This window comes from Antedon mediterranea, chromosome 3 (genome assembly GCF_964355755.1).
Source record: "Antedon mediterranea chromosome 3, ecAntMedi1.1, whole genome shotgun sequence".
Taxonomy (NCBI): domain Eukaryota; kingdom Metazoa; phylum Echinodermata; class Crinoidea; order Comatulida; family Antedonidae; genus Antedon; species Antedon mediterranea.
The window spans coordinates 2,330,019-2,353,759 of record NC_092672.1 but is presented as its reverse complement, the minus strand read 5'-3'; the positions used below and the strand labels follow the sequence as shown (position 1 = coordinate 2,353,759).

Genomic DNA, 23,741 nt, shown 5'->3' with positions numbered 1-23,741 from the left:
AATACCCATTCCTCGATGAACAGGAACAAAATTGCCAATTCTTAAAATTGATATAAAAGTATTAGCCAGAAGCCAGCTATACATGCATTTTTTTGGAATTACTTAATTTCAGATACCGGATTGATGTTTATATTAAATAAAATGTCTACATACATATTTTGTATTTATTATTGGTTTAAAACTGGATATAGTTAATCGTTGACGATTTCGTAGCAGCTTCTGCACCCCTCCATTAGGTCAACAGTATTCATATCACGTGTGATTATAACATCTTGTTTAGCACTTCCTTATAAATGAAACACTATACGGAATTCTTGATTTAACAGTACAGTAATTATTACACAGAAAAATACACGGAATCATTTGAACATAATACTATAATGTCTTGACATCTGCAACATCATTCAGTTACAGTAGTAGATGACACTCTTGCACATTTCTTAATCCAGTTAAAATGTTGGTTCGCACTGCAATGTACGCAAATAATAATGAACAGGATTTAAACAAATTCTACTGAACCATTCATATGTGAATGCATATAATACCTTTTTTTGTAAATTAAAAATGAAACATATTTTTAAAAAAAGGTAAACGAAGATATATCAATTCATTTTTGAACTAATCTTCATTGAACTTCCATATTACATGAAGATATTAAAAATGTGAACACTGTCTCTCTTTTTAAGAAACTGTTAACTGCTAATTTCATGTAGCTTTATTTAAATGTAGTGTATTATTTAATTTTATAGTTAGTAAGTGTATCCTTGTTTCATTTTATTTCATTGTAATTGTTTTATTACCTGTTTTGATAGTAATTAAGTTCTTTTTACATTTACTTTTTTTTGTGTGTTTTCCTTTAAACACGGTCTTACTGAAAAACAACTTTCAGTTGAGTTAAGTATCCGTGAATAATTAAAGCTTATTATTATTATTATTAGTGTTATTATTATTATTATTATGCCTTTCTTTTTGGCCATCGTATTTTGAGATTGGTATGTATTGCTGTTCTTGGGTTTTAAAGAAAATTTTCTTTATAGGTTGATGCATTAACAAATGCCACCGTTAAGCAATCAAAACAGCAACTGGAGATTCGAACCTAAAGGTTCAGGAAGCACCGTTACGCTTCACTATTCACATTGGCCTTAGTTCGACGGTGTTCAACCAAAGCCGAATTCGATTTTCCCGTGAACGTGGAGGAGTTAGCTTCTAAAATGAAATCAATTGTCTTGCTAATATTATTCAATATCTGTGTACACTGTGATATGAAATATTTATTGTTCTTCTCATTTAAAACACAACATCTGCACTTAAACAATATTTGTAAAGGGTGTAATGAATTGTGTTTGGTTTCTGCAAGTAAAATGGTATATGGCCAAACATGTAACTTGCCCAATTGGCTAGTAATGAAAAGTAAGTCCATGCGCTGTGTGTGCATACTTGCTACGACATTATTAACAAACTTGTTCATGTTACTTTAATTTGATGCATTACACAGTCATTTCATCGAATTCAATGTGGTCGTTAAATGGAGAATTATCCTTGCTTTGTACAATTCCCTGTAATCAATGTTTAAAGAATAATGTAAAAACAAAATCATAAAAAATAAATTATGTATGTATTGAAATAATCAAATTTTACTATATTAAAATATTATACTATTTAACCAAACTAATAATAAAGTGCTAAAGATGTTTTGTACAGGCAATCATAATTGTATCTGTTTAATATTAAAGAGTATGGATTAGAAGAATCAGTTTTTAGGTCCACCAACTTTTTGCAACCTAAATACAACAAACACTATGTGTATTCAAACTGTGAGTGCTCTGAGCCTCTGTAGAATGTGCAGCAACAATACCAGTTGTAGGCTATAGGTAGGAATAAACTGTTGAGAAAGTAAAATTTTGCTTAAAAAATTATGATATTGATTATATTACTATTATACTGTAGGTCTACCCGATTTGTTTGAATATCTATTATTTAAAGCATGCAGTTTATAGATTATAGATGCAATTCTAACGAGAATTTTCAAATTTACACTTACGTGCTGCGAGTTTTTAAAAATGTGCTGTTTATATAGAATTATATATACATGCACTATTAGTAGGATTGTAAAATCATTTCTCTTTGAACAGTCTTTGCGCGCATGATAGATTATATATCACCTGATAGATTGCAATCATTCATGGCAAGCACTCGGATAACTTATTGCGTTACATACAATTTATTCATTAAGAAACATTCAGTGCAACGCATTCCTTTATTTGTGCAATTATTAAATAACATTTCTTTTTTAACTTCCAGTTTGATTAGGTGGTGGATAGATGTTGAGTCTTTTAGAGTTTTTCTAATATTATAATTAGCACTTTGTGGTAAACACATGAAAATACATAGGTGGTACTGCTTTGTTGATACCTGCATGAGCAAACAGCCTTTGTACTTATTTATAACACAGCTGTGCTGGTTTAGGAGGCGTAAGGTTTAATAAGTTTACACTTTAATTTATTAATTTGTAAATGCAAACAGGATAGTGTTTTATATTTTTGCATTTTCCTTACACTGTTATCATCATCAAATGTATCTAGTATCATGCATCATCATTGCTGTACAAACTATACGTCATTGATCATCGCTCAGTAACTTTAACATAGCACCATGTAAATTTGTCTTTATACGTCATTGATCATCGCTCAGTAACTTCAACATAGCACCATGTAAATTTGTCTTTATACGTCGTTGATCATCGCTCAGTAACTTCAACATAGCACCATGTACATTTGTCTTTATACGTCATTGATCATCGCTCAGCAGTAACTTCAACATAGCACCATGTACATTTGTCTTCATACGTCATTGATCATCGCTCAGTAACTTCAACATAGCACCATGTACATTTGTCTTTATACGTCATCGATCATCGCTCAGTAACTTCAACATAGCACCATGTACATTTGTCTTTATACGTCATCGATCATCGCTCAGTAACTTCAACATAGCACCATGTACATTTGTCTTTATACGTCATTGATCATCGCTCAGTAACTTTAACATAGCACCATGTACATTAATTTGTCTTCATACGTCATTGATCATCGCTCAGTAACTTCAACATAGCACCATGTACATTTGTCTTCATACGTCGTTGATCATCGCTCAGTAATTTTAACATAGCACCATGTACATTTGTCTTCATACGTCATTGATCATCGCTCAGTAACTTCAACATAGCACCATGTACATTTGTCTTCATACGTCATTGATCATCGCTCAGTAACTTCAACATAGCACCATGTACATTTGTTTCCATACGTCATTGATCATCGCTCACTAACTTCAACATAGCACCATGTACATTTGTCTTCATACGTCATTGATCATCGCTCAGTAACTTTAACATAGCACCATGTACATTTGTCTTCATACGTCGTTGATCATCGCTCAGTAACTTCAACATAGCACCATGTACATTTGTCTTCATACGTCATTGATCATCGCTCAGTAACTTCAACATAGCACCATGTACATTTGTCTTCATACGTCATTGATCATCGCTCAGTAACTTCAACATAGCACCATGTACATTTGTCTTTATACGTCGTTGATCATCGCTCAGTAACTTCAACATAGCACCATTTACATTTGTCTTCATACGTCATTGATCATCGCTCAGTAACTTCAACATAGCACCATGTACATTTGTCTTCATACGTCATTGATCATCGCTCAGTAACTTCAACATAGCACCATGTACATTTGTCTTCATACGTCATTGATCATCGCTCAGTAACTTTAACATAGCACCATGTACATTTGTCTTCATACGTCATTGATCATCGCTCAGTAACTTCAACATAGCACCATGTACATTTGTCTTTATACGTCATTGATCATCGCTCAGCAGTAACTTCAACATAGCACCATGTACATTTGTCTTCATACGTCATTGATCATCGCTCAGTAACTTCAACATAGCACCATGTACATTTGTCTTCATAACTATCGTATTCATTATTTAATTATAATCATCATGTTTTATTCTTGTAATATTCAAATTCTATGGGTAAACAAAATGAAGGTAGCTAGCTTTAATAATTATGTATATTGTTTTGCTGTTGGCCTCTTTATGGTAATCTCAGTAACAGTACAGTAATAATGAGCTATATTCATTTATAAAATCGATTTGCTCTCAATATGAAACATCAATTATTTCCCGTCATCAAATGTTGCATCGTGATATAACATCAATAAAAATAATGTTTTGTGAAAATATGTACCGACCGTATTTGATTTGTGATAGAGTAATGTTAATACGACAATGATTTCTTTAATAGATTCATTGAAATCAGGCGTGGGAGGCGGGGAGGGCCTAGGACATCATATTAAGCTCAGCATTTCATTTTACCATTTTTAGGCCGGCCCTGCACCCATTTGTGATAAATACTGTATCACCAGGCCGCAGATAGATACTGTAGGCCTATAGCTATACTGATATCACCAGGCGCAGATACTATAGGCCTACACACTGTATCACAAAGGTCCAGATCCAGAATGTATCATGTATATGGGAGCAGAGCCTAATTGCTGTTTTGTTTTAGATTGACTTCATTGCGACCATTTTAAGGCGTGTTTAGACGGTAAAAAGCGTGTCGAGGGTAGATCATGTGTCCTTGGATCTGCTTATAATCACATGAATTATTTTCAATACGGTAGACATCACACAAAAGCTAAGAAAAGATAAACAAACGTAACTAACATTATTACTTTTATTTGTCATCATCAAGTAAAAGTTAACGCAATATGAAACTTGCCATGCACAGTTTGGCACATTTAGTACTTAGAGTCTATATTTATATTATCAACAATAATTACATTAATTATTTACATTATCAAAATATATAATTTTATTCATACATCATACAAATTTCCCAAATTCAAATGAATTGTACAAACAAGAAATATAAAAAAAATTTTCGTCTATTATCAGACATGAATTATACCAAATTACCATTGTCATACCACCTGGGTTATTAAACATGTATTTTTCCAAAAACATGGACAAATTTAAAATAGATTATCAAATAAATCTACTACAAGTTCATTCACATTCATTCAGCAATATAAATACTTACATTACAGAGATTTCACAGAGACAAGTAATTGTCTGTAGTCGTAAGACCCTTTAGAACAAATAAATCTACTACATAACATGTTAAACTAAAGTAAAAACAATATCACTAAAACATATGAATGACTATTGCATTGTAGTTATGCTGACGTTATACATTGCACATTCACCACAAATCAAATATTATCTCAAAGATATCTGAAAAGAACTGGTCATTTGAGCTGTATTTGCGAAGAAAATGTAAAGAAAATACAAAATAAAGAAAAAATGAATTATACCAATATAAACACACAGAATATAAATTGTCAATTCCTACCATACAGTATCATGTTGTAATTAAATAAAAATAATATCACTTAGCAACAATTGTTGCCTAACTTATACAGTATTTATACGTATAATATCCTGTACACGCGTATGTAGCATGCAGATGGGATGCAGAGAGCTAGCTAGCTCTCTTTGATTGTACGCGCGCTTCTAGGAAGAAGATGATGAATATGGATGAAGTACGCGTATTCGACGCAAGGGGGAGGAGAGGAATACACTTTTTTTGAGAAAATAAAATGTTGCTTTGAGATTAAAAAAACAAAATTATAAATTTGGGAATAGTCTATTCCGGATTTGGTTGAAGTTCTATTATAGATTGCATGACATTTTTAGACTACAGACGCAATTATAACGGGAATTTCCAAAATGACACTTACGTTCTGCGAGTTTTATAATGGTAATGTTTATATATAATTATATATAAATTGAATACAGTATAATAGAATTGTAAAATTAGTTTTAAAATTGGATGGCTCTGTTTGAATAGTGTTCTTCGGTCAAGTAATTGATTACTTCATCTGATAGATTGCAATCACTCATGTCAAGCACCCACAGCTTAGGACACATAATGAGTAATGAAGACATTGAATTAACATTAATGCTGTGAAGGTTATTATGAGAGATACGGAGAGTACGTAATGGTAATTGAACTTGTTTGAGAGAACATTCTGTAACCAAGTGATTGATGACGTCACCTGATAGATTGCAATTAATCATGACAAGGTGCCTCAGCTTAGGACACATAATGAGAAATGAAGACAATGAATTACCATCAATGTTGTGAAGGTTATTATTAGAGATATCGAGAATATCTAATGCTAATTGAACTTGTTTGAGAGAACATTCTGTACCCAGGTAATTGATGACGTCACCTGATAGATTGCAATCCCTCATTTCAAGCCACCACAGCTTAGGACACATAATGAGTAATGAAGGCAATGAATTAACATCAATGTTGTGAAAGTTATTACCAGAGATAAAGAGATAACGTAATGCTAATTGAACTTGTTTGAGAGAACATTCTGTAAGAAAGTTATTAAATACATCACCTGATACATTCTGAATCCTAACACTAACACGTCCATAAGGGTCAGGTTCAATGTCTAAAATGTTCGCAATAAATCTTTCCTTGTATGTAATCTTAATGCCGAAAAAAAACTTCCGAATTCTACTACTCATTCTTAATGGGAAATGTTTTGTGAGCCATTGCTTTAAATAATAACCAGCTGTTGCAGCATCAAGGAAACCAAGTGCAAACTTTCTCGCAACTTTGAAATACTCGCTTTTTATTACATCCAATTCATTATAACCCAATGGTATAAGTAATTGTCTCACGTCTGAGTCATCTTTTATATTTTCACTTTCCAATAATTTAGACATGTAAAATCCCACCAATGATTCTACAATCAATTTGTGAGGAGGCATAAATATTCTTTCACAATTAGATTTTGAAAGTGGTGCTTCTTCGTAAACAAATCCAAGTTTTAGGGCCATGTCAATCATATCTCTTGTGGAATGTGTATCAATCAAATCTGTTATTTTTATTGAAAGTTGATTTCGTTTTAAGTTTATATACATACATTTGCCTAACAAAATCATAGCGTGTACATATTTTGATGGGGTGTCTTCAAATTTTAAAATTTTGTCACATTGTTTTTGTTTGTTAAATTGATTTAAAATACTACGAAATAATTCTTTGAAAAGATCAGTATTATCACTAGGAAGACTTTGATTATCTTCCCATAGCATACAGATCGAAAGAAGTAGCATTGGATTTTTGCACATTGAATATGCTTCTGGATGTTTTTCCCCAGGCCAAAAAGTGTCAATATCCAACTCTTCTTTAAGGGATTCTCCCAATTGTTGATTTTCAAAATGCTTAAAGTATTTTTCAATATACTTTCCAATGCTCTCTTTGTTGAATCCACTAACTCTTATGTGTACGTCACACTCTTTTATAAATTCATCTATGTTTTCCGGTCTTGAAGTAAGTATTACAGTACTTTGTTTAAACCTTTTTTTTCTGAAAAGACTAATTACGCTTTGATTATCAAATCTTAATTCATCTAATCCATCTAGTAGTAACACAACGCTATTGTCATGTTTATTTATAAATGCCTTAATTAACTGTGGATCTTCTGGGAGATCTGTGTCTAAATTGAAATCTGTCAGTTGCTGTACAATCAGATCAGATATGTCGTCATCTTTTTTTAAATCTCTTAAACTTAAAAGAAACACAATTTTACCTTCAAATAATTTAATTGATTGATCAGACCAGTTGTACGATAAATGCCTTAATATGGTAGTTTTTCCAATACCTCCCTCCCCTTCTATGAGGGCTTTACATCCAGGTGTGGATTGTATAACATCTACCACTTCTTCCAATGTTGTTGGTTTGCTTCCTTTATTGTTTTCACGTTCTTTCAGTAGTTCCATATCGGTAAACATCTGTGAAATGTCAACTGTGTATCTACCACGCATTGTTTCTGGTGTAAATATCCTGGCCTGCCTGCAGTTTTCCTTTTGTGTTAGCAGCAGATATTCTTCAATCTTTTCTAAATGTAAAAAAAGAGGTTCAGAAATGTATACATAATAATATTTTATAATACATGTATTTTTAAATTATTAAACTGTTGATCTTAATTTATCTTTTATATAAAGCAGTTTTAAAAATGTTATTAATTAGTTGTTTGTTCTTTTTGCAGGCCTAGATAATTGTTTGGAATTCGAATGTAATAATAATTTGCTATTACTGTACTCAGTTAAAGTAAGTCAAGTAATTATTATTAGTTATACCAGACTATTTTCTGATATACGGAGGCTCACTCCTTATCTTGTACCGTAACGTATTTGTAAATTTAGGTTGACAAACACAAATTTTGATAAATCCACGGATAAATCAGATAAGAAGAGAAGCATAATTTTTAAAAACATGACCAACAGAGGGCAGCAAACCGAAAAATAAATTTATCACAAATCCGAAATAGGATGAAATAAGCCCCAGTGGCCGTATTCACCAATCACATAAGTGAGATACCTGTATTTCCTTACAGGTATGCATATTATTTTAACTCTAAAGAATACTGATGATAAAACATTATTATAACATAAGGAATAGAAGAAGGGTTATTGTATGCGTAGTTTGCCTCCTTAACATTTAATTTACCTTTTGTTGCCTAGGACGTCACCGGATGTTAAAAGTGAATTGAGATTTGGTTGAACTGTACAACATTATGGTTTGAGTTTAAAAAATGAATTGGTAAATTGAATTATTTTGGGTTTATTTCGCTTTCCATAATTACATTTCAAATCACTAATTTTATTTCATTTAATTTATCAATCTATTACTAATTTCTCTAGTTTGATTTCACCAATAAAATAATTTTGACTCTAATGTCCTACATAACATTATAACTATAGTTACCTTCCTCTGTTTGCATTCTTGTGTCACTACTACTACTTCTCGGCACTTCCTCTGTTAAATAACAAACAAGAAAAAATACAAATATACAATAATTGTTACGTAGTGAATGTTTTACACATATTATAGGCTATTTTTATAATCTTCTCCAATTAATTATTTGTTTGCTAACACGTTCCTGTTACATACCTTGTGCCAGGCATTTCATCGTTGATGCCAGTCCAATTCTGTTAAGAATGTTAATAAACCCTTCTTTTCTTTCTTCACAAAGTATTTGTCTTTGTTCCAAGTCTATAATCATACTCCACGAGTCTTCATAATTTTTTAAAGGATTGTTGAAGAGTGCATCAATTTTCTTAACAGCAGCCTTTCGTAGTTCGTTTCCAAAATCTGCAATCCAGTGTCGATATGGGGTGAAATTAATAATTTGTATTTCTTGAACTTCGAAGAAAGATTGTTGAAAAACTTTGATAGCTCCAAACGTTTGTGTTATTTTTATCGTTTCATAAAGTAACTCCAGATTGCCTCGGCTTAAACGTCCTGTTTTTCTCAATGCATCCAGTAGATCTATCGTTGTGTTGGCTTTGTCTATGTCTGCTACTGAAATTAAATCGTGGTATAAAACCTTTAGCTGTCTTACGAGGTTGTTTTTATCATACCATTCTGAAAAGTTCACTAAGTCCACATTAAAATCTATTTCTAAAAAAACAACGATATGCTGAATAATGTAACATTCAAGATGAATGGCCTAATGTCTATCACTACATAAATACAGTTTTTTTATAAAAATATTTCATGTTTTTGACATTGATGCACAATCATCATAGTAACCGTATGATATCGGGATTATGGATCGAGAAAAACTTTTACAGAACATCAAATTACATGATTCTGATACCAAACTCTATAACCCTCTCTGGGTATTATTGATAAAGGGGCATACGATGTAAAGTGTCATTACGGAGATGTGTTTGATCCGATGATGTTTATTTGAAGTTTTAGTACTGTTTGTGAACATAATGACTCTATGCATTGACTATCTTTTGCGGAGCTAAATGTTGAACCTTAGGCCTACAGTGATACCATAAGCAACTACCATTATGTGGATTGTCTGATGAAAACGAATTGATTATAAAACGTGCCACTTATGGTGAGACTTTTGACTTAAAATATTCCTACCGACTTTTAGGTAGTAACTAAGACTGTGTCACGAGTGCCGTCAATATATCCACTCATATTACAGTATTAAAAAAAAATAGTGTAGTGTAGTGTTAGATATTGTTTCTTTGCACCATCTATTTTTATACCTCGGTGTTAAGACTGTCACAGTGGGCCTGTTTCTGCTGCAACTGCTCAAAATACGGTATAAAAATACGGTATAAAATACGGTATTTTTTATACCTTATTTTTTAGTACCCCGTTTCTGCTAACAATACTTCTTGGGTGGTCGTGTTAAATTTCATCTTTTTTACCCAAATTGCCATTCATTTATTTGATCGATAATTAAAAGTCGCAATAAAGGAAGTTTTACGTCTCACTTTCAACAGCCTAGCCCTAGTGATAGAGATGTTGAGAGCACAGAAAACATCGTAATGGGGACAATTAATTCGTTCCCTCCCCGAGTTATTGTATTTTGCAATGTTGTACTGCTTTCGCAGGCTCTTCAGCTTTGAGTTTACTTGCTTTGGAGACAAGTTTATTCCATACTCCTGCTTTATTTTTTTAGAAATGTCTTTATAAATGTGGTTGTCCCTTTTATTACCTTTTAGTTGGTCAGACATTTTAGCTTCCCCACACACATATATTTAGTAAAACTGTGACGTATTCGCTCCACATTTTCGCCGAATATATCTATACATGTGTGTAAAGCAGCTAACAGCGACAGAAAATAAAAACACGAATGGTGACCTTTTGTCATGTAAAAAAAAATACGGTATTTTTTATTGGCAGCAGAAACGGGTACAAAAAATACGGTATAAATTTGTAAATACCGTATTTTATCCACAAATTTTGTGGGGAAAATACGGTATACAAAATACGGTATATTTTTTATGAGCGCAGTTTCTGCTGCCAAAAATATACCGTATATATACGGTATTCAAAAAATACCGTATAATATACGGTATTTAGTTGGCAGCAGAAACAGGGCCGATGAGAATTTTATTTCGATATGTTGTTTGTAAAAATGGGAATTCTCATTTGATTTAGACCTCTACATTTATACACCCAGCTAATGTATTATCTCAGCTCGTGATGAATTTCATTTAATAATTTTATTATTTAATTTTTGATTGTAAACTTATGTTAACAAGAATGTAATTAAGTAGCAAAAGAGAAAGAAACCCGAAAATTCATTGTTAGCTAAACTTTAATCATGAAATTCATTACTATATAATTTGAAACATTAATTATTTAGTGTCTTGTTTTAGTAGGCCTAGAGTGACAATTCTGGCTCTTTCTTATGATTACATGTCATTGCATACAAGTACGGGGAACTGAGGAACAGGCCATATCACACTCAGTTTCTTAAAATTAAATAGCTAGTCAGAGGCCCGCTACAATAAATAGTTTTGGGATTGCTGTCGCCGGATTGATGTTTATATTATTAAAAAAATGTCTACTTACATAATTATTGGCTTAAAACTGGATTGTATATTTAATGTCGGGAATTGTTGACGATGTCGCAGCAGCTACTGCACCACTCCCGTTTGAGATCAACATTATTCATCTGTGCTTATAACATGACCGTCTCGCACTTCCTTATTGCACAATGTCTACACGATCACGGAAGTCTATCATATTCCATAAAAATTTCACAGAAATTATTCTTAGAACTAATATACAGAATCCTTTGAACTAATTGTTATCATTTCTATATATCAGTATAATGTAGTAGTAAATGAATAATTCTACTATTCTACGTTGAATTTCTCAAACAAGTCCGTGGAACTGCACGTCAATGTGGTCGTGATCCAACTTAGAGATGTAATAATATTTAAACAAATTCTATTGAATCATTAATATGTTTCAATGCTTGTATTACATTTTTGGCTATTGCTGGCAACATTATTAATTAAAGAAAGAGAAACATACAATCTTAAAACAATTTAAAAACCTTTCATGAAATGAAACTAAGAAGTATTAGGGAAGCGGAGTAATTTGATGTACGGCTTGGCATGATTCCAAGTTAACATTGCTGTTGTCGGATTCTATACTTGTTTGATTTTCGTAATATTTAATGACCTGTAGGCTACTTTGAATCAAACGAACTAATCTTCATTGAAATTCTGTAATTAATTCCATTCTGCCCTTCTTTTTGGCCATCGTATAATGAGATAAGTACGTTTTGGTAGACTTGTCCCAAGTCTGTATTTATTGTCTTTTTTATGTTTGTCTCTTGCCTTATTTTTGTCTGAAAATACAAGCCTATGTATTTTACGTATGAAACGCCATATATACCAAAATATTTATTTTTTTAATAAGTTCAGTCTAGAACCTAGACTAACCTTTTGGTAATAATGTATTATTGTTTCTTTGGTTTTAAAGAACGTTTCACTTTAGTTTGACTCATTAAAAAATGCAATTGTTCAGGCCATCAAACAGCAACTGCAGAGATTCGAACTTAAACGTTGAGAAAGCACCATTACGCTTCACTATCATACATGTTAGAATTAGGTCTATTACACAGAAAATGTTATTGAACCTTGATCTCTTGTTCACTTTCGGCTAAGTGTAATTTCTTATCTACAAAAGGTAGGCCTATAAACAATTTTTCTAGTAATAATTTTCTGGTACATAGTTAATTGAAAACAATACAATTCCAAAACACCATATATTTCATAAACAGGAAGACAATTGACTTAGCGATATAAGTATTTGTTGGAAGTTGTTATACCGAACTTGGTATTCTATTACGCACGAATTCAAGGTAATATTTATTTGAATCTATTGACTATTGTTCGTCCGCTTCGCGTTTATATTAAATGTAGGCCTACTATTATGTGAAGATTACCCTGTTTGGTCTTTTTATGTAAAAGTGTCCTGCAAAAACAGAATTGTTAACTTCTTTATGAAGGACCCTTGCCATCAATTATATAGGCTACTGAAATTGTAATTAAAAATAATAATATTTATTTAATAATAATAATAATAATAATAATGACTAAATACATGTGAATTGAATTGAAAAACTAATCTTCATTGATGCGTGGAAAGGGCTTCTGCTTAGGATGATAATAATTTAAGAATTCTTTGATAATTTTCGAAATCTGTAATTATTCCATTCTGCATTTGTTTGCTATGATATCCTATCATCTCATTGAGTGTATATAGTGTATATAGTGTATATAGTGTATATATTTGTGTGTGTATTTTTTAGGTCAACCCAATTTAATTGAGACTTGAACCTACACATTCAATTCAATTCGTTTATTCAATATTCAATAAATATTCAGTAAATATTCTCCACACATTATATTAAAAATACATAAAATAATAATTATATAAACACGTACGATAACAATTAATAAAAACAAAGTAGGTGTGGAAGGAAACCTATAGGCCTATATAATACATAAAACTTTAAGCCTATGCTAAGTTATCCAGCCAAGAGGAAAACATTTGTAAAAAAATTTAGTCGCCATATACCGAGATCAGGGCATTTTTAAGGTTAACGTTCACGTTGCTCTGTAAAATGTTAGTGGCCATTTACCGAGATCAGGGCATTTTTAAGGTTAACGTTCGTTCGTTGCTCTGTAAAATTCACTGTAATTGAGTTGTATTTTAAAAGAATAATGCTTTTAAAAAATCATAAAAATTAAATGATGTAGGTGTCATCTTAAATAATCAAATTTTACTATTGAAATATTATACTAGTTAACAAAAATAATCAAGTGCTAAAATTTGATCAATCAGATCCATTGTTTATATAATTAAGGTGTGGATTAGATACAATTCAGTTTTTAGATACGTCCATCAACTCTTACATCATCTGTATCCAAACTTTAAAGTGCTCAGAGGCTCTGGAAAAAGATCACCAAAAATAATCATTGTATTTTTTGAATTAGGTGGGTATTCTACCGTGGCTGATTTCCACCAAAGAAAAAATTATTTTATAATAATACGGCGTTATAACGCCCTAATTATACAATCCGTTCACACGTACATGCGCATGCGTAGTACATCAACAAACCCAGAGCCATAAAGAGTTGCGACTTTGAATGGATTGAATCAATTTGTTTAAAGGTTTGTTAAAATAATAATATTATTTTGATGATTTTAAACAAAAAATAACTTTAATCCATTTAATTTAACAGCTCTGGCTGTGCGCTCCATACACTCTCTCTACGCGTTCGCGTTTATTTTGTACAGCGATTCTCTATTGTAATGCATTGTTTTTACATTTTGTTGTTTAATCATCTTCGCAGTAAATTTATGATTGCGTTATCTTAACAAAAACCTTTAAACAAATTGATTGTTTTGATATTAAATTAGATATTTAAAACCTTGTGAATGTTATACATTTTTTAAGCACATAACTTGACTCCATACACTACATAGGCATAGTTGGACACAAAGATGGCCAGTAATGTACCATGTGACTTTCTAAAATCTGTGAATGCGCCGAGAGGTTTGTTGATGTACTACGCATGCGCATGTACGTGTGAACAGATTGTATATTTAGGGCGTTATAACGCCGTATTTAGGGCGTTATAACGCCGTATTAGGGCGTTATAACGCCGTATTTAGGGTGTTATAACGCCATATTTAGGGCGTTATAACGCCGTATTTAAGGCGTTATAACGCCGTATTACTATACATTTTTTTTGATGGAAATCAGTCACCGTAGTATTCGGATGTAATTTTGCTCCAAGCGCATTCTTCTGGAAACGAACGTTAAATATTGTCAAAGTTGACGTGTTCAATCATTCAAAAAATCATGAGCAGATTTTCAAATCGTAAATGAGGCAAATGTATGGTCAATATGGCAATGCACTGAATAGCAACACTGTATGTGACGTGTAAATTTAACATTTACGATGAGGGCGTGATGTGTAATCACTTATACTTGTAAGCCTAATTCCCAGTCTGTGCACGCCGATATGTGGGTTTGGTAAATTTGGGAACTTTCATTTGATTTAGGCACAGTACGCTTACATTTTCACCCTGCAAATTTAGTATCTTAAATCATTGATGAATTTCATTGAAAAATTATTTTATTTACTTATAATATAAACTTATGTTGACAACAATAAGTCAGAAGAGAAAAAAAAGTATGCAGAAAATTAAAATTGTTGTTAGCCGAAGTTAAATGATGAAAGGCATTACTGACATTTGGAAAGAGTAATATTAGTAGTATTGTGTTTTATTTTTGCATAGATAATGCTGGCTCTTTTCCGTTTTATGTTTAGGCGGCGGCCTACATACCTATTCCTCGATGAACAGGAACAAAATTGCCAACCCACATTTTTTTTAAATTGATATAAAAGTATTAGCCAGAAGCCAGCTATACATGCATTTTTTGAAATTACTTAATTTCAGATACCGGATTGATGTTTATATTAAATAAAATGTCTACATACATATTTTGTATTTATTATTGGTTTAAAACTGGATATAGTTAATCGTTGACGATTTCGTAGCAGCTGCGCTTCTGCACCCCTCCATTAGGTCAACAGTATTCATATCACGTGTGATTATAACATCTTGTTTAGCACTTCCTTATGAAACACTATACGGAATTCTTGATTTAACAGTACAGTAATTATTACACAGAAAAATACACGGAATCATTTGAACATAATACTATAATGTCTTGACATCTGCAATATCATTCAGTTACAGTAGTAGATGACACTCTTGCACATTTCTTAATCCAGTTAAAATGTTGGTTCGCACTGCAATGTACGCAAATAATAATGAACAGGATTTAAACAAATTCTACTGAACCATTCATATGTGAATGCATATAATACCTTTTTTTGTAAATTAAAAATGAAACAGATTTTTAAAAAAAGGTAAACGAAGATATATCAATTCATTTTTGAACTAATCTTCATTGAACTTCCATATTACATGAAGATATTAAAAATGTGAACTCTGTCTCTCTTTTTAAGAAACTGTTAACTGCTAATTTCATGTAGCTTTATTTAAATGTAGTGTATTATTTAATTTTATAGTTAGTAAGTGTATCCTTGTTTCATTTTATTTCATTGTAATTGTTTTATTACCTGTTTTGATAGTAATTAAGGTCTTTTTACATTTACTTTTTTTTTGTGTTTTCCTTTAAACACGGTCTTACTGAAAAACAACTTTCAGTTGAGTTAAGTATCCGTGATTAAATAAAGCTTATTATTATTATTAATATTATTATTATTATTGTTATTATATTATTATTATTATTATTATTATTATTATTATTATTATTATTATTATTCTGCCTTTCTTTTTGGCCATCATATTTTGAGATTGGTATGTATTGCTGTTTCCCACATTCAAATGAATTGTACAAACAAGAAATATAAAAAAATGTTCGTCTATTATCAGACATGAATTATACCAAATTACCATTGTCATACCACCTGGGTTATTAAACATGTATTTTTTCAAAAACATGGACAAATTTAAAATAGATTATCAAATAAATCTACTACAAGTTCATTCGCATTCATTCAGCAATATAAATACTTACATTACAGGGATTTTACAGAGACAAGTAATTGTCTGTAGTCGTAAGACCCTTCAGAACAAATAAATCTACTGGATAAAATGTTAAACTAAGTAAAACCAATATCACTAAAACATATGAATGACTATGGCATTGCAGTTATGCTGACTTTATACATTGCACATTCACCACAAATCATATATTATTATCTGAAGAATATCGGAAAATGGTATGTATTGCTGTTCTTGGGTTTTAAAGAAAATTTTCTTTATAGGTTGATGCATTAACAAATGCAACTGTTAAGCAATCAAAACAGCAACTGGAGATTCGAACCTAAACGTTCAGGAAGCACCGTTACGCTTCACTATTCACATTGGCCTTAGTTCGATAACTTATTGCGTTACATACAATTTATTCATTAAGAAACATTCAGTGCAACGCATTCCTTTATTTGTGCAATTATTAAAAAATAAAATTTCTTTTTTAACTTCCAGTTTGATTAGGTGGTGGATAGATTTTGAATCTTTTAGAGTTTTCTAATATTATATTTAGCACTTTTTGGTAAACATTATATTACAACATGGTATTATGAAGGTGGTATTGCTTTGTTGATACCTCCATGAGCAAACAGCCTTTGTAATTATTTATAGCACAGCTGCTGGTTTAGGAGGCTTAAGGTTTAATAAGTTTATACTTTTGTTTATTAATTTGTAAATACAAACATAATAATAATGTATATATTTTTGCATTTTTTCCTTTTATTTGTTTATAAAACTTACACTGTTATCAAATGTATCTAGTACCATTGCATCATCATTGCTGTACAAAATATACGTCATTGATCATCGCTCAGTAACTTCAACATAGCACCATGTAAATTTGTCTTCATAACTATCGTATTCATTATTTAATTATAATCATCATGTTTTATTCTTGTAATATTCAAATTCTATGGGTAAACAAAATGCTTTAATAATTATGTATATTGTTTTGCTGTTGGCCTCTTTATGGTAATCTCAGTAACAGTACAGTAATAATGAGCTATTCATTTATAAAATCGATTTGCTCTCAATATGAAACATCAATTATTTCCCGTCATCAAATGTTGCATCGTGATATAACATCAATAAAAATAATGTTTTGTGAAAATATGTACCGACCGTATTTGATTTGTGATAGAGTAATGTTAATACGACAATGATTTCTTTAATTAGATTCATTGAAATCAGGCGTAGGAGGCGGGGAGGGCCTAGGACATCATGTTAAGCTCAGCACTTCATTTTACCATTTTTAGGCCGGCCCTGCACCCATTTGTGATAAATACTGTCACCAGGCCGCAGATAAATACTGTAGGCCTATAGCTATACTGATATCACCAGGCGCAGATACTGTAGGCATACACACTGTATCACAAAGGTCCAGATCCAGAATGTATCATGTATATGGGAGCAGAGCCTAATTGCTGTTTTGTTTTAGATTGACTTCATTGCGACCATTTTAAGGCGTGTTTAGACGGTAAAAAGCGTGTCGAGGGTAGATCATGTGTCCTTGGATCTGCTTATAATCACATGAATTATTTTCAATACGGTAGACATCACACAAAAGCTAAGAAAAGATACACAACGTAACTAACATTACTTTTATTTGTCATCATCAAGTAAAAGTTAACGCAATATGAAATTTGCCATGCACAGTTTGGCACATTTAGTACTTAGCGTCTATATTTATATTATCAACAATAATTACATTAATTAATTACATTATCAAAATATATAATTATATACATACATCGTACAAATTGCCCAAATTCAAATGAATTGTACAAACAAGAAATGTACAAAATGTTCGTCTATTATCAGACATGAATTATATCAAATTGCCAATACCATATACCACAAGGGTTATTAAACATGTATTTTTCCCTAAACATGGACAAATTAAAAATAGATTATCAAATAAATCTACTACAAGTTCATTCGCATTCATTCAGCAATATAAATACATACATTACATGGATTTTACAGAGACAAGTAATTGTCTGTAGTCTTAAGACCCTTCAGAACAAATAAATCTACTGGATAAAATGTTAAACTAAGTAAAACCAACATCACTAAAACATATGAATGACTGGCAGTGCAGTTATGCTGACTTTATACATTGCACATTCACCACAAATCAAATATTATCTCAAGAAGAATATCGGTAAATAATTCATTTGAGCTGTGTAGAAAATAAAAACTGAATTATACCAATACAAACACACAGAATATAAATTGTCAATTCCTACCATACAGTATCATGTTATAATTAAATAAAAATAATATCACTTAGCAACAATTGTTGCCTAACTTATATAGTATTTATACGTATAATATCCTGTACACACGTATGTAGCATGCAGAGATATGCAGAGAGAGCTAGCTAGCTCTCTTTGATTGTACGCGCGCGTCTAGGAAGAAGATGATGAATATGGATGAAGTACGCGTATTCGACGCAGGGGGGGAGGAGAGGAACACACTTTTGAGAAAATAAAATGTTGCTTTGAAATTATTCCTTAAAAAGACAAAATTATAAATTTGGAAATAATCTATTCCGGATTTGTTTAAAAATTTAATATAGATTGCATGACATTTTTAGATTACAGACGCAATTCTAACGGGAATTTCCAAATTGACACTTACGTTCTGCGAGTTTATAAAGGTGATGATTATATATATTTATATATAAATTGTATACAGTATAATAGGATTGTAAAATTATTTTAAAAACGTGATGCCTCTGTTTGAACACTCTTCGGTCAAGTAATTGATTACTTCACCTGATAGATTGCAATCCATCATGTCAAGCCACCTCAGCTTAGGACACATAATGAGTAATGAAGACAATGAATTAACATCAATGTTGTGAAGGTTATTATAAGAGATACTGAGACCAGGTAATGCTAATTGAACTTGTTTGAGAGAACATTCTGTACCCAAGTGATTGATGACGTCAGCTGATAGATTGCAATCACTCATGTCAAGCCACGTCAGCTTAGGACACATAATGAGTAATGAAGACATTGAATTAACATGAAGGTTGTGAAGGTTATTACCAGAGATATTGAGATGACGTAATGCTAATTGAACTTGTTTGAGAAAACATTCTGTACCCAAGTGATTGATGACGTCACCTGATAGATTGCAATCCCTCATGTCAAGGTACTCCAGCTTAGGACACATAATGAGAAATGAAGACAATGAATTAACATCAATGTTGTGAAGGTTATTAAAAGAGATATCGAGAGATGCTAATTGAACTTGTTTGAGAGAACATTCTGTAAGAAAGTAATTAATTACTTCACCTGATAGATTGCAATCAATCATGTCAAGCTTCCACAGCTTAGGACACATAATGAGTAATGAAGACAATGAATTAACATCAAGGTTGTGAAGGTTATTACTAGAGATATAGAGATGACTTAATGCTAATTGAACTTGTTTGAGAGAACATTCTGTACCCAAGTGATTGATGACGTCACCTGATAGATTCTGAATCCTAACACCATAAGGTGCATAAGGTGCAGGTTGAATGTCTAAAATGTTCGCAATAAATCTTTCCTTGTCTGTAATCTTAATGCCGAAAAAAAACTTCCGAATTCTACTCATTCTTAATCTTAATGGGAAATGTTTTGTGAGCCATTGCTTTAAATATTTACCAACAGTTGCAGCATCAAGAAAACCAAGTGCAAACTGTCCAGCAACTTTGAAATACTCCTTTTTTATTACCCCCAATTCATCATAACCCAATGGTATTAGTAATTGTCTCAAGTCTGAGTCATCCTTTATATTTTCACTTTCAAACAATTTAGACAAGTAAAATCCCACCAATGATTCTACAATCAATTTGTGAGGAGGCATGAATATTCTTTCACAATTAGATTTTGAAAGTGGTGCTTCTTCGTAAACAAATCCAAGTTTTAGGGCTAGGTCAGCTATATTTGTGTTCGAATGTTTATCAGTCAAATCTTGTTTAGTTATTGAAAGTTTATTTACTTTCAAGTTAGCATACATACATTTTCCTAACAAAATCATAGAATTTACATATTCCGCTGGAATGTTTTCAAATTTAGTAATCTTTTGACAATTTTCTATTTTGTTAAACTGATTTAAAATACTACAAAATAGTTGTTTGAAAAGAGCTGTATTATCACTAGGAAGATTTTGATTATCCTCCCATAGCATACAGATCGAAAGAAGTAGCATTGGGTTTTTGCACATTGAATATGCTTCTGGATGTTTTTTTCCAGCCCGAGAAGTGTCAATATCCAACTCTTCTTTAAGGGATTCTCCCAATTGTTGATTTTCAAAATGCTTAAAGTATTTTTCAATATACTTTCCGATGCTCTCTTTGTTGAATCCACTAACTCTTATGTGTACGTTACACTCTTTTATAAATTCATCTATGTTTTCCGGTCTTGAATTAAGTATTACAGTACTTTGTTTAAACCTTTTTTTTCTGAAAAGACTAATTACGCTTTGATTATCAAATCTTAATTCATCTAATCCATCTAGTAGTAACACAAAGTTATTGTTATGTTTATTTATAAATTCCTTAATTAACTGTGGATCTTCTGGGAGATCTGTGTCTAAATTGAAATCTGTCAGTTGCTGTACAATCAGATCAGATATGTCGTCATCTTTTTTTAAATCTCTTAAACTTAAAAGAAACACAATTTTACCTTCAAATAATTTAATTGATTGATCAGACCAGTTGTACGATAAATGCCTTAATATGGTAGTTTTTCCAATACCTCCCTCCCCTTCTATGAGGGCTTTACATCCAGGTGTGGATTGTATAACATCTACCACTTCTTCCAATGTTGTTGGTTTGCTTCCTTTATTGTTTTCACGTTCTTTCAGTAGTTCCATATCGGTAAACATCTGTGAAATGTCAACTGTGTATCTACCACGCATTGTTTCTGGTGTAAATATCCTGGCCTGCCTGCAGTGTTCCTTTTGTGTTAGCAGCAGATATTCTTCAATCTTTTCTAAATGTAAAAAAAGAGGTTCAGAAATGTATACATAATAATATTTTATAATACATGTATTTTTAAATTATTAAACTGTTGATCTTAATTTATCTTTTATATAAAGCAGTTTTAATAACATTTAAAAATGTTATTAATTAGTTGTTTGTTCTTTTTGCAGGCCTAGATATTTGTATGGGAATTCTAATGTAATAATAATTTGCTATTACTGTACTCAGTTAAAGTAAGTCAAGTAATTATTATTAGTTATACCGGACTATAATACGGAGGCTCACTCCTTATCTTGTAACGGTTGGTTGATAGAGGGCGACAAACACACTTTTTGATAAATCAGAAGGGAAGCAAAATAATAAAATCAACAGAGGGCAGCAAACCGAAAAATAAATTTATCACAAATCCGAAATAGGATGAAATAAGGCCCAGTGGCCGTATTCACCAATATCACACTTAAGTCAGTGAGATACCTGTATTTCCTTACAGGTATGCATATTGTTTTAACTTTAGAGAATACTGATGATAAAACATAATTATAGCATAAGGAATGGAAGAAGGGTTATTGTATGCGTACTCTGGCCTCCTTAACTTTTAATTTACCTTTTGTTGCCTAGGACGTCACCGGATGTTATTGAGATTTTGTTGAACTGCACGATTATGGTTTGAGTTTAAAAAATGCATTGGTGAATTGAATTATTTTGGGTTTTTTTGGCTTTCCATAATTACATTTCAAATCACTAATTTCATTTAATTTAGCAATCTATTACTAATTTCTCTAGTTTGATTTCACCAATACAATCATTTTGACTCTAATGTCCTACATAACAGTATAACTTATGTTACCTTCCTCTGTTTGCATTCTTGTGTCACTCCTACTACTTCTCGGTACTTTCTCTGTTTGCATCCTTGTGTCACGACTACTACTTCTCGGTAAATCCTTTATTTGCATTCTTGTGTCAATACTACTACTTTTCGGCACTTCCTCTGTTAAATAACAAACAAGAAAAAATACAAATATACAATAATTGTTACGTAGTGAAAACATTGAATTTAATATCGATATTCAATCTAATAATATGCATACACAATCAGCATTCAAAGCACTGAATATTTGTGTTTGTAGTGATTGTGAATACCAAAAGGGTCACAAATAAGGAGGATAGGCTACTACAACTATTTGTAACCGATACTTTGTATTTCAAATTAAAGAAAATGAAATACGTATACCTAGATCCTGTGCAGATTTTCCAAAACAATCGGTAAACCTGGTAATTAGTGAAGATGTACCTAGAAGCTTTCCTTTATCTAATATGAATACGGCATCCCATATATCTGTGAATTCAAATTTATTCAGTTCATTGTAATTATGAATAACATTCTTCAACTCATCTTGTCCAATTTCTCTCAAGGTCTGGAATAGTTGTTTACGAGACGTTGAAAGCGTCGAGTCATCATCAACATTGTTATCTTCCATATACTGGTTTATCTGATCTACTGCTTCACTGAAACCTGTCACATTAGCTATGTCCAGCAAAAGCCTGACTTTATGCGGTGTGATGTTACCGGTTCGGTAAAGTTCATTAAATAAACTCATTGCTGTAACATTATCACGGTCAATGTCTCCTAATGGTATGTATCCATGCAGGCAGAATCTCAACCACTTAAAATGGCGACCCACAAAGTGTTTGCTAAGTTTATCTTTTAAAGTATGGAACCTTTCTTTAAGGTCTTCACCACATTCAGTTTTGTCTGACAAAATAATGACAATAAATGATGACAAAATACAATATAAATACATTAATAAAAAAAAAACTGTATTGAAAATCATAATCACAAATAACGAGTGCTAAAACTGATCATCTGAAAATATTCTTTGTGTTAAACTGTTCTCGATGCAATACAAAAAAATGAATTTAAGAGACATTTACATATAACTTTAAAATAAAATTTAATGACAAAAAAGATCGACGTCACAAAACAAAATTACTCAATCAAAGCAAAAGATTTAACTATTAACGAGAGGAGGAGCTTATCTTTTTAGGATTATTAGTTATTAATTGTTTATAGTATTTCTTGTCACCCTTTGGTGCTTTGTACTTTGTTAATTTTACTCATTTTGTTCTTGAGAATGGTTCTATGATGGTTCCGAAATGTCGATCTTTTTTGTCATAAAATTTTATTT

General features: G+C 31.6%; 1 protein-coding gene across 1 annotated transcript; it reads right to left on the bottom strand.

Annotated features, from left to right (window-relative positions):
* Positions 1 to 4,772: 4,772 nt before the first annotated feature.
* Positions 4,773 to 11,580, bottom strand: LOC140044475 (NACHT, LRR and PYD domains-containing protein 3-like). Its single transcript, XM_072088995.1, has 4 exons — positions 11,496 to 11,580; positions 9,060 to 9,470; positions 8,874 to 8,924; positions 4,773 to 8,004 (listed from the first exon to the last, which is right to left on the bottom strand). Exons 2-4 carry the CDS (start codon positions 9,169 to 9,171, stop codon positions 5,909 to 5,911), a joined length of 2,259 nt encoding a protein of 752 aa, XP_071945096.1. The 5' UTR covers positions 9,172 to 9,470; positions 11,496 to 11,580; the 3' UTR covers positions 4,773 to 5,908.
* Between the last annotated feature and the right edge of the window lie 12,161 nt (positions 11,581 to 23,741).

Coding starts and splice junctions, on each gene's coding strand:
- LOC140044475 (XM_072088995.1), bottom strand. CDS start 9,171: ATGATTATAGACTTGGAACAAAGACAAATACTTTGTGAAGAAAGAAAA. Junction 8,925..9,059: donor GATGAAATGCCTGGCACAAG/GTATGTAACAGG, acceptor GTTATTTAACAG/AGGAAGTGCCGAGAAGTAGT. Junction 8,005..8,873: donor AAGAATGCAAACAGAGGAAG/GTAACTATAGTT, acceptor TTTTACATTTAG/AAAAGATTGAAGAATATCTG.